Source organism: Rhinopithecus bieti, unplaced genomic scaffold (assembly GCF_001698545.2).
Source record: "Rhinopithecus bieti isolate Rb0 unplaced genomic scaffold, ASM169854v2 scaffold_32083, whole genome shotgun sequence".
Taxonomy (NCBI): domain Eukaryota; kingdom Metazoa; phylum Chordata; class Mammalia; order Primates; family Cercopithecidae; genus Rhinopithecus; species Rhinopithecus bieti.
In genome coordinates this window covers 3,098,561-3,112,676 of record NW_016814096.1, presented here as the reverse complement: position 1 = coordinate 3,112,676, position 14,116 = coordinate 3,098,561, and the positions used below count along the sequence as shown (strand labels likewise).

At 43.1% G+C, this 14,116-nt stretch overlaps 1 protein-coding gene across 3 annotated transcripts in view; it reads left to right on the top strand.

Annotated features, from left to right (window-relative positions):
- SLC1A2 (solute carrier family 1 member 2) overlaps window positions 1-14,116 on the top strand; it is a 167,143-nt gene that overhangs the window by 94,686 nt on the left and 58,341 nt on the right. For all 3 annotated transcript variants that reach the window (XM_017849685.1, XM_017849687.1, XM_017849686.1), the window contains exons 2-3: window positions 11,441-11,580; window positions 13,714-13,866. In XM_017849685.1, the coding sequence (XP_017705174.1) occupies window positions 11,441-11,580; window positions 13,714-13,866 (293 nt within the window). The remainder of the gene's footprint in view (window positions 1-11,440; window positions 11,581-13,713; window positions 13,867-14,116) is intronic.

The window sequence follows — 14,116 nt, the reverse complement described above, 5'->3', positions numbered from 1 at the left end:
ATATCCCTGTGCAGTGTTTTGTGTGGACATAAATTTTGGAGATCTGTATTTTTAACAAGTGAACCAGAGACAGAGTTGGGGCCACTAGACCAGATAATCATTTGTCCAGAGGCTTAGAGGGGACAGGAAGCCTCTGTAATCCAGAAATTCTAGGATTCCATGACTTTTGCATATAGCTCTTGGAGCAGGCTCTGGTTTGGACTACGTGTGACCTTTCTTCTCTCTGGAATCCTCCTTATCCCCTGACAGCAAAATCACTTTTTTGGCCAAATGTTCAGTTTCAATGTGTATTGCTAGCATGAAATTGCCTAATGTAAAGAACAAGTTTTCTCAGACTGGAGGGAGAGTGGGCTGACCGGTTCTTCCAAGTCCAGGACTGACAGGGATCAAATCCTAGCTCTACCATCTATTACCTTTGTGACACTGAGCAAGTAACTTAACCATTCGATGACTTCATTATTCCTTCAGTAAAAGTTGCTGATACTAGTACCTATCTCCTGAGATTATTGTGAGAATTAAATAAGTTCATACATAAGAAGACTTAGAAAAATACCTGGTATGAAGTTAGTTTTGAGTAAATGTTAACTGCTGTCATCATTATTGTCATCATCATTATTCTTATTATTACCAGTTACCAGACATTAGGGTCCTTCTGGTGGGGAGTCCTTCCTGGTGAAGGACCAGAGTTGGAGTGAACCCTTGAGGTTATTTCACAGCAGCAAGTGCTGGCTAAGTCAGTGGGAATAGGATGGTTCCTGTGTGCCCTGGTTGCCTGAAGGGAGGAGTCAGTTGAGTGGATGCCATTTTCTCATGATGGTACATCTGGGGCCATGGCACCAGCAGCATGGATTGTCCAAGGCAGACAACAAGGCCATAGCTTCCCAGAGCTCACTTGCCCTTTCTCTCGTTTAGCAGCACCTCCTGTCTCTATCTTCTCTCTCCACGTGCTAGAATGCAAGTCTCATAAGTAGCTACCTAGTGCCTTGGTGTCGGTGGTAGTTCTAACATGTCCATTGCTCTGCAAATACCTCTAGAAAGAGTATGCCCATAAAACACTGGATTCAAAGGCAAAGGACAGCACAGGTTTAACTTTGCTGCAGACCCACAGCACAGGTTTAACTCTGCTATTTCTAAGCTTCATAAGCTTGGGCAAGTTTCAGAATCTTCTGGGGCTTCTGTCTTTTCATTTCCAAGATAGAATAATCCTTCCCTCTCAGGAATATCATTAACTCTTGATGAATGCAAAAACGCCTTTTAAACGACACAAATGTTATTATTAGCTTATTTGTTAGAAAGTTAAACTGATGAAATGTTGGTTATTGTTTACAATTGAAAGATGAACACAAGAAGAACCTGCTTGGGTTCCTGTTATGGAAGACAAGAAAGGAAATGTATGAGTTCTTTGCTGTTATGGGCATAGAAGAGTAAAAAGAAGATGAAGGCCATAAACTTCTTCTTTGGCCAGTCAGGTCACTCTGTTATAACCTGGACTACCTTAAGGCCCTGCTGTTTTGCCTCATCTGAAGGAGATGGTTACATGTTCCCAAAGTATAAGGTGTTCTTTGGGCAAAATTAGTACCTGTTCTTTTGCTGGGAAATCCACCAGTATGAATCAGCCATTTAGGGCCAAAGATAGATACGCTATATGTATTTACTTCTAACACGATAATTTAATTTGACTATTTTTCTACTTTTAACTCAAGTATAGCACTCAGACAAAAAAGCACAGAAATCTTACATGAATGGTGTGATTAATTTCCACAAACTGAACACTCATGTGAAATAAGCATCTGGATTAAAAAGGAAAAAAAGGAGAATAAAATTGCTAGCATTCAAGAAATGCTGCGGAGGCCTCAGAATTTCAACAGTTGACTTCAAGACTGATCCTGGCAATGGTATGCAGTTGGCAAAGTTTATGTCATTTATGTTTTAACATCTCCTTTTGTTTGGCTTCCAGATACAGTTCTGTCCAGGACCTATATTAAGGGGTTCCTCCAGATAATTCTATTTTGGGGGATGGATTGAGAATCTCCTTTACACTAAGGTGTCAGTGAATGGGTTGCTTTTTCCATACGTTTCTGGCTTAAATCTGGGTCTTTGGGTGGAATCCAAAGGGATAGTTCTCTCAAGGAGAAAATTTGGGTCTCTGGGAGCCAGAAGTGGGTGACTTTGAAGGTCTCCAGGGAACCTTTGAGGAAGCCCTTAAAATCATTTCACAAAAGCATTGTGTGGCATTTTGAATGCCTGCCATGGTAAATCTTGCAATTTGCAAGGTCATGATAGTGACTTGCCTTCTTGCTTGGGATTGATGCTACATTGCGTGGTTGACTGCTCAGTCTGGAAGGAAATAAAAAGAGACAGGCTGCACTGAAGAAAAGCAATCGTAAAGTGTGATCAAAAGACCCAATCCCAGCTAAGGTATACAGCACCTCACCCAGTTTCTGCCTAGTGCCTAAAGGCGCTGCAGCTAATTGAACCACCTCTTAGTCAACATCCTAGTCACTCCTGTCTGGCAGACTGATAGGAAAGGCTCAGTTTGAGAAGCTTCAGAGGCTAGAAGAACCTCCCAGGCCTGAGGGCCAAATCTTGAGCTCTTTTAACCTCAAGATCAGGGTTCCAGTGGCTCTTGGAAGGGGAATGAGTACTCGTGCTTTCTGGCAGTAGGACCACATTTTGGAGGGTCCAATTTAGAGATACTGATGCTTAGTGGTTGAGTCCTAAGAGATTCTTCAGGGACCAGTACATCTTCCCAGGTCCTCATCAGTTTCCCCAAAGGCCTTGTTGGGTGAACCTAGAGTGGTTCCTCGTTCCATCTTCCCTCAAGAGTGCTGGGAGCACTGAGACCACCATACCTTGGTCAGGGCAGCTGGATCACAACCACCAGCAGAAAAGAATCAGCCCTGCTGTGATGCTGCCCATTTCTGCTACACACTGTTTTTCTCAGTGCAGGTGTTCCCTGCTTGTTTTTTTTTTTTCTTTCTTTTTTTTTTTTTGAGATAGAGTTTCACCCTTGTTGCCCAGACTGGAGTGCAATGGTGTGATCTCGGCTCGCTGCAACCTCCACCTCCTGGGTTCAAGCGATTCTGCTGCCTCAGCCTCCTGAGTAGCTGGGATTACAGGCTCCTGCCACCATGCCCAGCTAATTTTTTGTATTTTTAGTAGAGACAGGGTTTCACTATGTTGGCCAGGCTGGTCTGAAACTCCTGACCTCAGGCGATCTACCCGCCTCGGCCTCCCGAAGTGCTGGGATTATAGGCATGAACCACTGCACCCAGCCCCCCTGTTTTTTACAGGATGGGACTTCCCCACTTGAAACCATTTCTTATCTTCCTTCTCTCATTTCTCTCCTCTTCTCAGATTTGTTAGCCTTCTGGACCACTACCTCTTATAATGGAGTGTCACAAAGAACCTGTGAAAATAACATATTTTTAACATAATCATCCATTCCTTCATTCCTTCATGCAACATACACTAATTTAGCATACACTATGTGCCAGGAGGATGCTAGGCATGGTGGAGACAGAGTCAAATAAGACACAGTTTGTCCTCAAAGAGTTTATGTTCTAGTGGGGAAAATATACGAGTAAACTGTGAAAAATGCCTTGAGAGCATGGGCGACATGGTAAACTGCATCTACAAAGCAAACTTGGGAGTCAAGTCATTAAAGGCTCCTGAGGGAAGTCATGCCCAGAGTTACTTGGAAGGAATAAAAGTCAGTCTAAGAAGGCTGGTTTGGAGAGTGGGTGGAGGATGTTTTAGCTAGCAGAGATGGTTTGCTTCAAGGCAAGCTGGCTTATTCATCTGGAAAGGGGCCAAGTTGCCCCTGGTTCAAAAGCCAGAGTGCATGCCACATGAATCTTCCTCATCTTGTTGATGTTGTGTGAAGTTATCACATGTATTTTTGTGTTGTTCCATGAACCAGAGATGGGTAGCCATTACTTCAGAATTGATAGGCCTTTGGGGACTGGGCTGGCCAGTGTGTTCCTGAGCCACAGCATAATCTTTATTTTTAGAAGAGGTTCCCAATTTGAGATGATCAAACACCCCACCCCAGTCTCTCATTGAGCCCCGGAGGCTAATTGTTCCTTGGTGTCTTATTTCTGTTTGAGGTGGTGAGTCTATCTGGAAATAAGCAAATTTGTTGGGTCAAAGCTGCCTAAGTCTCTGCCTGGGGAAGGATTTCATAGAAGTCCAGAGGCCATATCCTTAAGGTTGTACTCCTGATGTTCTTTGAGAGGTTATTCAGTCATTCCATCGTAGGGAGGCTGATGGCAGTGGGATCTTCCCAGACCCTCACCCACTCTGGACCCTCTGAGACTTTCTGTTTGTAAAAGGCACAAGCACCAATGTATGGGCAAGGAGATTTACTAAAACTCAACAGTGAGTAAACTCTCTTACTGGTCATTTTGCATCATATGAGGGATTTCAGACAAAGAGAGGATATTAAAATTGAGTATCTACTATATATCAGATACTCTCTCAGTGCTTTCATAGATATTATCTTATCGGAGCTCTATAATGATGCAATGAATTGCATGGTTTGTCCAAAAGACGAAATGTCTTGTCTCAGCCACTGCCAGAAAAGGGACATTTTAACCAAGAATCAATGGCCATGTAATTATGTGATTGCATTCCACCAACTTGCCTTCTGACAGTCACTCATCAGAGCTGGTGTTTTAACATCTGTTTCTGAGCCAAACAAATACAATTTTTATTCATCCCTTGAAAACTTTGTCTCCTGCTACTTTGTCTTTGCAGTTTGTGTGTAGACACCTGAAGTCTCAACTGGCTGTATACCTGCCATTCATGGCATTAGCTGGCTTGGGCCATTGCACTTAGGAAGCGATATGGAAAAAGAGGCTCTTCTCCTTCGATTTCTCATCTTGTCTTTTCTGAGTGCCACCTCACCAGTTCCACAGAAGTTGACTGTGCCTGATGTAGGTGATCTCTCAATGGCTTAGCGGTGAGTTTAGCACTTGGCCGGTCCCAATGCCAGTTTACCTGTTTGACTGTTCCCAAGGCATTGACCTGCCCACATTAGAAATCTAGACCTGAGAATGGGTGAAGGATGGATGAGGAATTAGAAGATGCTCACGTCTGAATTGTGTGCTGAATTTCATCCCAACCCAGCTTTATTGGCCCTAGAAAACAATGCTTCCACAGCAGACATAAGAAAGGTTAAAAGGAACACAAAAGATTGTTGTTATGGTTGCTGTTGGTTTGTCTCTCATCTCTGCCTTTCCCTGTGAGCGTTGTGGTGTAGCTACTGGGCTATCTCATGGTAAATGAAATGACTTGTCTTCATGGTCAGCTCTAGGCTTATTCCATCGTGGGTACCTAGAATGGAATCCACATCTCTGGAACTGAATGCTGTTACTATCCTTTTCCTCCCTGGAGAATTAGAGAATCACAGAATTTTATAATGTTAAAGACTTTCCAATTCGACCCTCTTATTTTATAGATTAAGAGAATGGGACCTAAAAAATAAAAATGGGCCAAAATTGATACTTAAACCTTATTGATATCTTACATTAAGAATGTGTTTTTACCATCTCCTAGCAGTTTACCCTACTGTCTGTTGATCACGGAAGGTAACGTTACATCCATTTTATCCTCATACTTTTCCCCTGACACACCCACTTAGCAGCAGTCCTGGAATTAGAACACAGACTTCCTGACTTCCAGTCCTATCCTGGCCCAAAACCGTCATGATTCAGGATAGCTATAAACTGTATTCTTTAACCAGCCCCTCAAATGGACTGAAAGAAGCTATAGAAAAGAGGTTTGTGGAGTCTGGAGTGCCTCACCAGCAGGACCAGAAAGTAATTCTGTGATTTTGCAAATGAACACTGTGAAGACACAATGAATAGAAGAAGGGACTGAAGGAGACTTTGGAGGCTGTGACCCTTTAAGTTTCATTTGCAGGATCTGTGACAACACAGTATCTGTCAGAGAGAGACTGACATCTTGGTTGGTAAGCATCTTTGACACGGTTAAGGCAGGTCTTACAGGATCTAGGAAGGGTGGAGGGACTTGCAGGCTGTTGGAAATGTCAGGAAGTCTTAGGGTTTCAGGCCCTTTTACAGCAGGGGTGGCATTCTTCAGGGAGCTGGGGGAAATCCTGGATGTGGGACAATCAAAGCTGAAATCTCTACCTCCTGGTTCTTGGTGCTCGAGCTGACACCACTGGTATTTCCATCTTTCTTATCCAAATACAACAACTGTCTTAGGCGAGAGGCCCTGCTACGAGCACTGTTTTTGTTCTTGATACTAGGGTGACCTAGTGTCTTCCAGTAGGGCAATTTCTGGACATCATTGTCTCCTCAGTACCTCCCCAGATCCTGAAGCCTGGGGCCAGAGAGGGGAAGTTAGATGTCAGCAGTGGAAAGACAGGTGGGTGAAGCCCATTGCAAACCTCACATCCTCCAGGAGAAACACACCAGTTGCTTTTAGGCTCCCTGTGGAGTGTTCTGTTGCCACCTCATCGAATCAGTGAAGGTGGAAAAAAGAGTTTGGTGCCAGCTAAGGCGACATTGAAGTGTGCAGCAGGAAATCTGAATCCAACACCACATCTAATGAGCCTATTATTAGAGGCTCTTGGCAAAGCAAGGGAAATTGAATGCTAATGAAAAGCAGGTTCTGAGAATAGTTTAAAACTTAGCGTTAGCCCCATTACACGTTCCCTTCTGAGTCACAGAGGATGATTTGCACGATAAGCTGAGCTTGCCTTGAAACAGGACTCACGTGGATTTGCATGAGAAAGAACTGGGCAGCGATTGCAAAATTAACAGCTGTTTAAATAATTCAATGGAGAGGCTAAGGCTGAAGGAAATTATAGGCTCATTGTTAAAAGTTTTTAATTATCCTCCAACAGCTGTCCCACCACATGGCCTTACTTTGTTGGGAAGTGGAGGCCATTCGAGAGATCGGTCTAAGTTGGCACACTGGAACTTCCAACATTAAGGCATTGCATTGCTAATATTCCTCCATTCAGGAGGCACTCAAGTAGAAACACAGATGGCAGGCAGTGTCAGAGAGCATTAGCCTCAATGGATTTGGTGGACCCAAATCCCACCTGGGTTTTATTGCTTTGTTCTGTGTGCACAGCCACAGGACGTAGGAAGGGACTATTAGTAAAAGGGTAAGTGTGCACACTGGACATCTTACTGTGTATCCGATGGACTTCCCAGACCAGATTTGGCACTTTCTGCTCATTGCCATGGGAGCAAATCTGCTGGCTGCTGTGACCTTAGGCTTTCCACCTGTATGCAACTCACCTCTTCCTGGTAACCGTTTCTCTTAGGGGGAGCTGGGATAGTCATTTAAACCCTCATAATATTCATGATGGTGATAGGACCCAGCATTACTTATTACATATTCATTTGAATCCATGTAAAAATAAACATGTGGACCCCAGGGTGTGCATCTGGGTGGGAGCTTTGGGATCTAGGTAGTAAGACAGATTTCCCAATTGTGTATGTTCCATTTATTTGCTAAGCTCTAGACAAATTGCATAAAATACTTGAGGAGACCCCTCATTTCTTCTAGGTTTCTATTCAAGTGTCCCTTCATCATAGACACCTTCCCTGGACACTTGATACAAAATCACACTGTCTCCCCACACACTACTATCCTTCTCCTTCACCCTTGATATGGTTTGGCTGTGTTCCCACCCAAATCTCATCTTGAATTGTAGCTCCCATAATCCCCATGTGTTGTGGAAGGGACTCCGTGGGAGATACCTGAATCACAGTGGCAGTTACCCTCGTGCTGTTTTCATGATAGTGAGTGAGTTATCACGATATCTGGTGGTTTTATAAGGGGCTTTTCCCCCTTTTCCTTGGCACTTCTCCTTGCTGCCACCATGTGAAGAAGGACACGTTTTCTTCCCCTTCCACCATGATTGTAAGTTTCCTGAGGCTTCCCAAGCCATGCTGAACTGTGAATCAATTAAACCTCTTTCCTTTGTAAATTTCATAGTCTCCGGTATGTCTTTATTAGCAGAGTGAGAATGAACTAATACAACCCCCCTCCCAGCACTTCTCACTACTTAAAATGTATTTATCTATGTATTTGCTCTCTCACTAAAGTGCACACTCCATGATATCAAGGGCTCTTTTTGTTTATTGCAATATCTTTAACATTGACAACAGTATGGGGCCTGTAATACGGGCCCACTAGAAATTTGTGGAATAAATGCAAGAATGGTCAGAATCTGACTGAAGTGGCATGCTGCCGGTCTGTCTGCAGAAGGGCCTTATTCCCAGGGGCAAGCAAGGGGCCATTTTAGAGCTGCTTTTCAATTCTCAATTTCTGTTGGCAAACATTGATTAAGCTCTCAGTACTAGGTGTTAAAGATCACAATCTTGCCCTCCTGGGGTTCATAGACTGGTGGAGAATGTAGGCATTTAAACAAAATCCTTCCTTCAAGAGCTGACTCAGGTCTTGGCCCCTTCTGGAACCCCTTCTTGAACATCCCTTCCTCTTCCCTGAACCTGAGTTAGGCATTGTTCTTATGATTTCCCATAGACTCCTTTGCAAGCTTGCTCAGGGCCTGTACATAAAGCAGACAATTACAGTACAATGTGCTTTATGTTTTCTTTCTGAATAAAGGCTCTTTAAGAGTAAAGATTATACCATACCCATTACTGAGTATAGTATCTGACACACAGAGAACACTCAATAAATATAAGTTATCCCTGTTATTGTCACTGTTACCAGGTGTGTTTGCAATCAGCATTTACATAGCTGTTTGTGTGAACACATTTTTAAAAAACTTACATCTTATTCTAAAGGTGTATAGGCTTAGAAGCAGCTCTATATTATATAATAATCTATATACATTATATAATCATGCTATATTACGTGATAATTCCCATGTCAGTCTCTGTGTTCTGGGAGATGTAGTGATTAGTTAGACTAATTAGAATAGTTGGAAATTTTAGATTAGTCAGAATTTTTACAAAGAGTTCTTGGGGGACTCTCTGTGTTTCCAGCTGCAAGATGAGTCCCTGAATTACCTTTAAAATTATTTTCTATGTGCAGACATCAAGAACTCTTACAAGTCTTCCATATCTGTTTAATTCCAAGAGGGCAGCTCACGGAAATTCTCTCAATAAATATTTGTGGGTTTACAGTATTTTCATGTAATCACTTTGATGTGGCTATTTTGATTCAGGACTTCAGGAACATTTTTTTATGGCCTAAAAAACAAACCATTAAAGAGGCAGCAATATTGTACAACAAAGAAATGTGTGGCACAGGCATCCAACCATGTTGCTGGGTTGGGTGTGTATGCTAACCTAATGTTTGTGTGTTTTCACTTTGACATGGCTGTTTTGATGCCTGACACTTCCATTACATCATATGGATCTTGCCAGAATGGTTGCTTTAAATACTTCCTAGTTTTACTTGAATACCAACCATGTGCCTGATTCTCATTTCAGTGGCAGGAGGGATTCAAATGAAGCAGAAGGCAAGGAGATTAATGATCTCAAGGGGACTGGAGAGTTTGGCCAAGAGCTGGCTAAGGAAATACATTCACCATTTCAGAACATATACTACCTCCATTCTTTGTTCGACATTTCCTGCTTTAGAGCTTCATATTACTGGCTGGAGACATGTTTAAAAATGGAAAAAGATCCCACTGTAAACATAGAAATATGGTCTATCCATGTTAAAAGATCATTTTGATCATTTCCCCTGCTGTGTTGTAAAGTGAATTTTCTGTCTGTTTCACTTGGCGATAGGAGGAAGTGGTATTTGTTGCTCACTGATCAGAAAGGCCCTCACCCACCTGCTGTGGGCAGTCGTACCCTATTTTCTTTTTCAGACAGTCTGAGGGATTATTAGTGCACACATATGTCAGGAAACCAGAAGTTGCCTCAGAAATTAACTAGATGAGTAGAAAATTTGGCCATTAAGGGGAGACTAAGAAGCTTATATTTTGACTAATATTCTCATCTGATCATGCAACATTATTCCTAATTTTAAAACATTTGGGTGGCGAGTGTATTAGGCAGCCTGTTATGAAAAAGCAAGTAGTTGTATTTGGGTTCCAGGTCTTAACTCTGAGACTGGAGGCTTAGGTCTTGGTATCTTGCTGGAATGGCAGGGCAAGTGGGTAAGCCTACTGAACAAAATGTCATCCTTGTCATGAAGTTGATGGGTGTTAAGTGTCTCTTCTTTGTGTACACTGGAGAAAGGTACTATGCTAGCATATTTTTGTTTAATTTTTATGAAGTAGGCGTCAGGCTTTTCTTTCTACACCCCACACAACTATCAAGAGTTGGAGTCAGGATTTGAAGCCAAGGCCCTCTGGCTCCAAAACCCACACTATTCCCATTATAACCAGTGATTTCAAAACACTGGTCTGCAGCTTGGTTTTGGTTCCAAAGGAAATTTTCTCCAGTCTATGACAAGACTATCTGGATAAGGGCAACACCTCCCTGTCTTGAAGGCACTGTCATCTGTTCAGAGACACCTCTCTTTCTAGGTGTGAAAGGCTTATTTTTTGTTTCTTTTATCAAATGATGGTGATTGTAAACAGCAGCTAAAAAATGTCCTAAGATATGAAAGTGAAAAACTGGCCTCCCTATGGCAATCCCCAAGCTTACATCTGGAATATCATTGGCCAGGGAAATGACAAAGCTGAGGACGGAGAAGTATGCCCATTACCCCAGCAAGGGCTCCTTTGGGCAGACTCCCAGGATGGCTTAGGCTTACCTGGGGTTTACCCAGAAAAGGGCTTGGCTGCAACCATAGCTGGAGGTGATCAAAATACTTCTTAAAACCATACTTCTAGGTTCTAAGTGGTATTAGCTCTTGGCCAGTTTAGCAGTCTTGATAATGTAGGTGACCTTTTAAAAGCCACAATAGGTTGATTTTTTTTTTTTTTTTTTTTTTTTACTATATAAACTATCTTTTCCAAAAAAGAAGTAAAGCTTGGATGATCAACCTTTGTGACTTTCACATGTCAGGATGGGGAAGGCTTGAGCTTGGAGACATTTTAATGTTGATGTAACTCAAGTATGACTCACCTTTTTGCTGTTGTTACAAGAACAAAATAGCTCAGGTTTTGGAGCCAGACCAGTCTGGATTTGGATCTCCATTTATTTTAGCCTTTGCAACCTTGGTCAAGACTCAAGTAAAGGCTCTGTAACATGGTAACTTCCTTCCCTAAGTTACCATGGGGGGCAACTCTTTGGAAGACCCTACCATTGCATGTGGTATTCCTTTCCTTTACTGGGAGGATCCACATCAGTTCTCAGTGTATCCTACTGTCCTGCTTATAGGTGACCCTGAGTCCCACTTACTTTTACTTTCCTGCAGATGGTTCCAGATTCCAACTGTGCCTGGAGAGGTTCCTCCTCATCTAGCCCCTGAAACTGTATAGGGGAGGTGCCAGTCTCTCTAATCTCTGCCTTCACTTCTGTTCCAGTGCCAATAATATGCCCAAGCAGGTGGAAGTGCGAATGCACGACAGTCACCTCAGCTCGGAGGAACCCAAGCACCGGCACCTGGGCCTGCGTCTGTGTGACAAGCTGGGGAAGAATCTCCTGCTCACCCTAACGGTGTTTGGTAGGTACCTGCACCACCCCACCCCCAGTCCCTTCTTCTCTGGGACTCTCCTGGCTCTGTGGGGCAGCTGGTCTCAGCAGCCAGCTGTTCCACCAGAAAGGAAGCCACATGGTTTGCCTAGGGCCCTGTCTGCCCAGGCTTCAGTGATATAGTTTTCCTCCTTACCTCCTCTAGCCATTCATTCTCCTTTGGATTCTAGTAGTTCTTAAATTTTTTGCAAGTAAGTATCTTGTGAGAGTGTTGGCATGTAGATTCCTATACTCATGGAGACTTTGCTTTGGGCCATCTGAAATGAGGCCCTGCAGTCTACATATTAGCAAACCTTCTAGGCAGTTCCAAAGCAGTGGTCCATGGACCATGTTTAGAGAACCACCTGCATCAAGATAAGCCCACGTATTGCACAAAACCCTACTAAAATGGCTCCCAAGGTCTGAGCTTCTCCAGACACATCATTAATTTAGGTAATTTGGGCACATTGGCTAATGAGGTCAGTGTGGAAGATGTTTGCCCCAATGCCTTAATCTGATCCAGCTCCATCTAGCAAGTCTTCCTCCTCTGCTTCAGGCCTCGCCCAGGTGATGGTTGTTCTCGGGCTGTTGATACAATCTTGGTCTTAAGTTTCCCAGTAGGGTTTATTGAAAATGGGGCAAGATACAGTTTCTTGTAATGACAACCACACCATTTCCTTTTTCAATCCCTCCCTTGTTCTTCAGCTCTCACTTAGGTTACACAGAGAAGCAATGAACAACTTGTCCTTCCCACCCACCCACCTGAACCCCTCTATTCCATGGCCTTTCTTTTGAGACAGATGCCTTGGTTGCCAGTGCTAAGTTCACTTAATAAGAAACCACAGGCATGGTTAGGTTTTCCAAAGGTTACCCACCATGTAACCACATCTAATTCATCACAGGACTTGAAGAAGTTGGAGAGTATGATTTTCACCTGCAGAAGAAAAAGAATCAGGCTTGCAGCCACATTACTCCCTCCATATCCATGGAATTAACACCGTGGCCTGCATTCCTGGAACTCCCTCCCTCCGTTATGGCCAGTAGTACTGACCCAACTTGTGGTTTCTGCAAGAGTCATTCGTGTTGGCCACCCATTTGCAGAGATCTAAAATTTTTTGTCTGAGATCTGAGTCTGTAAAGTGAAAGATCCCTGCCAGCGTCTCTGCCTAAATTGTTTCCTCCAAAATTAAATATTTCAGACTCCATTCTTGAGCACCCATAAGATCAGCAATCTAAAAACTATGTAAAAGGACACAGGAGTCAAGGACAAGCCTTGAGAGTGAGCCATGGGGAAATTATTGGAAGCCAAAGAAAATAGATAGGAAGAAAAAAATAGAATTCACACTAGCTTGGTCAATTAAATGTTCTTTTCATCTGGCCTCCAGTTACAATGAGAAGACACACATTAAATGCCATGCCATGTGGTCAAGCTTGGGCTGGGCGAGGAAGCAATATCTGTCCTTGTGGGTTATTTCTTTCTTTCTTTTTTTTTTTTTTTTTTGAGATGGAGTCTCACTCTTTTTGCCCAGGCTGGAGTGCAATGGTGCCATCTCAGCTCACTGCAACCTCCGCCTCCCGGGTTCAAGCGATTCTCCTGCCTCAGCCTCCTGAGTAGCTGAGATTACAGGTTTCCGCCACCATGCCCAGCTACATTTTTGTATTTTTAGTAGAGACGGGGTTTCACTGTTTTGGCCAGACTGGTGTCAAACTCCTGCCCTCAGGTGATTCACTCACCTTGGCCTCCCAAAGTGCTGGGATTATAGGCATAAGCCACTGTGCCCAGCCCCTTATGGTTTATTTCTGTGGACAATTTCTGGCTCCAAGTAGACAAATAGCCTCAAAGAAGTTGGAGTCAAGTTGCCAGTGTGTACTTTCATAAAGCCTTGAGTAGGTTCTCCTTGACTCTTTGGGTGCTGACTTTTTTAGAATAGTTGGAGGGATAGAAAGTCCTCTCGCTAGTCAACAAAATCAGCTTCACTTATCTAATGTTGTTTTTGTTACACTTTGTTCATCATCTAATACTGCAGAAGCATGAGAAAGGTCAATGTTGCTGAAATAAGTGTCTAGAGTTAGTCATTTGATGAGGGCAAAAAATGAATTCAGATTGTTTTCCCCTTCCTTTTAGGTGTCATCCTGGGAGCAGTGTGTGGAGGGCTTCTTCGCTTGGCATCTCCCATCCACCCTGATGTGGTTATGTTAATAGCCTTCCCAGGGGATATTCTCATGAGGATGCTAAAAATGCTCATTCTCCCTCTAATCATCTCCAGCTTAATCACAGGTAAGATGACCTCACTAGTGCCTGGCTAACATGGGTCATACCCCTGCCCCAGCTTTTGGATTGACTAGAATCTCAATTTGGTTGAGGGAATGTGATCGTCTATGTCATTTCACTTCAGAGCTTTGGTTTTCCTGTCTCTGAAATAGGGATAACAACCCTAAAGAAATAAAAGCTTGCCATCGATTAGGCAGTCTATTTGTCTTTCTCTCCAGCAAAAAAAAAAAAAAAAAAAAAAAAAAAAAAAAAAAAA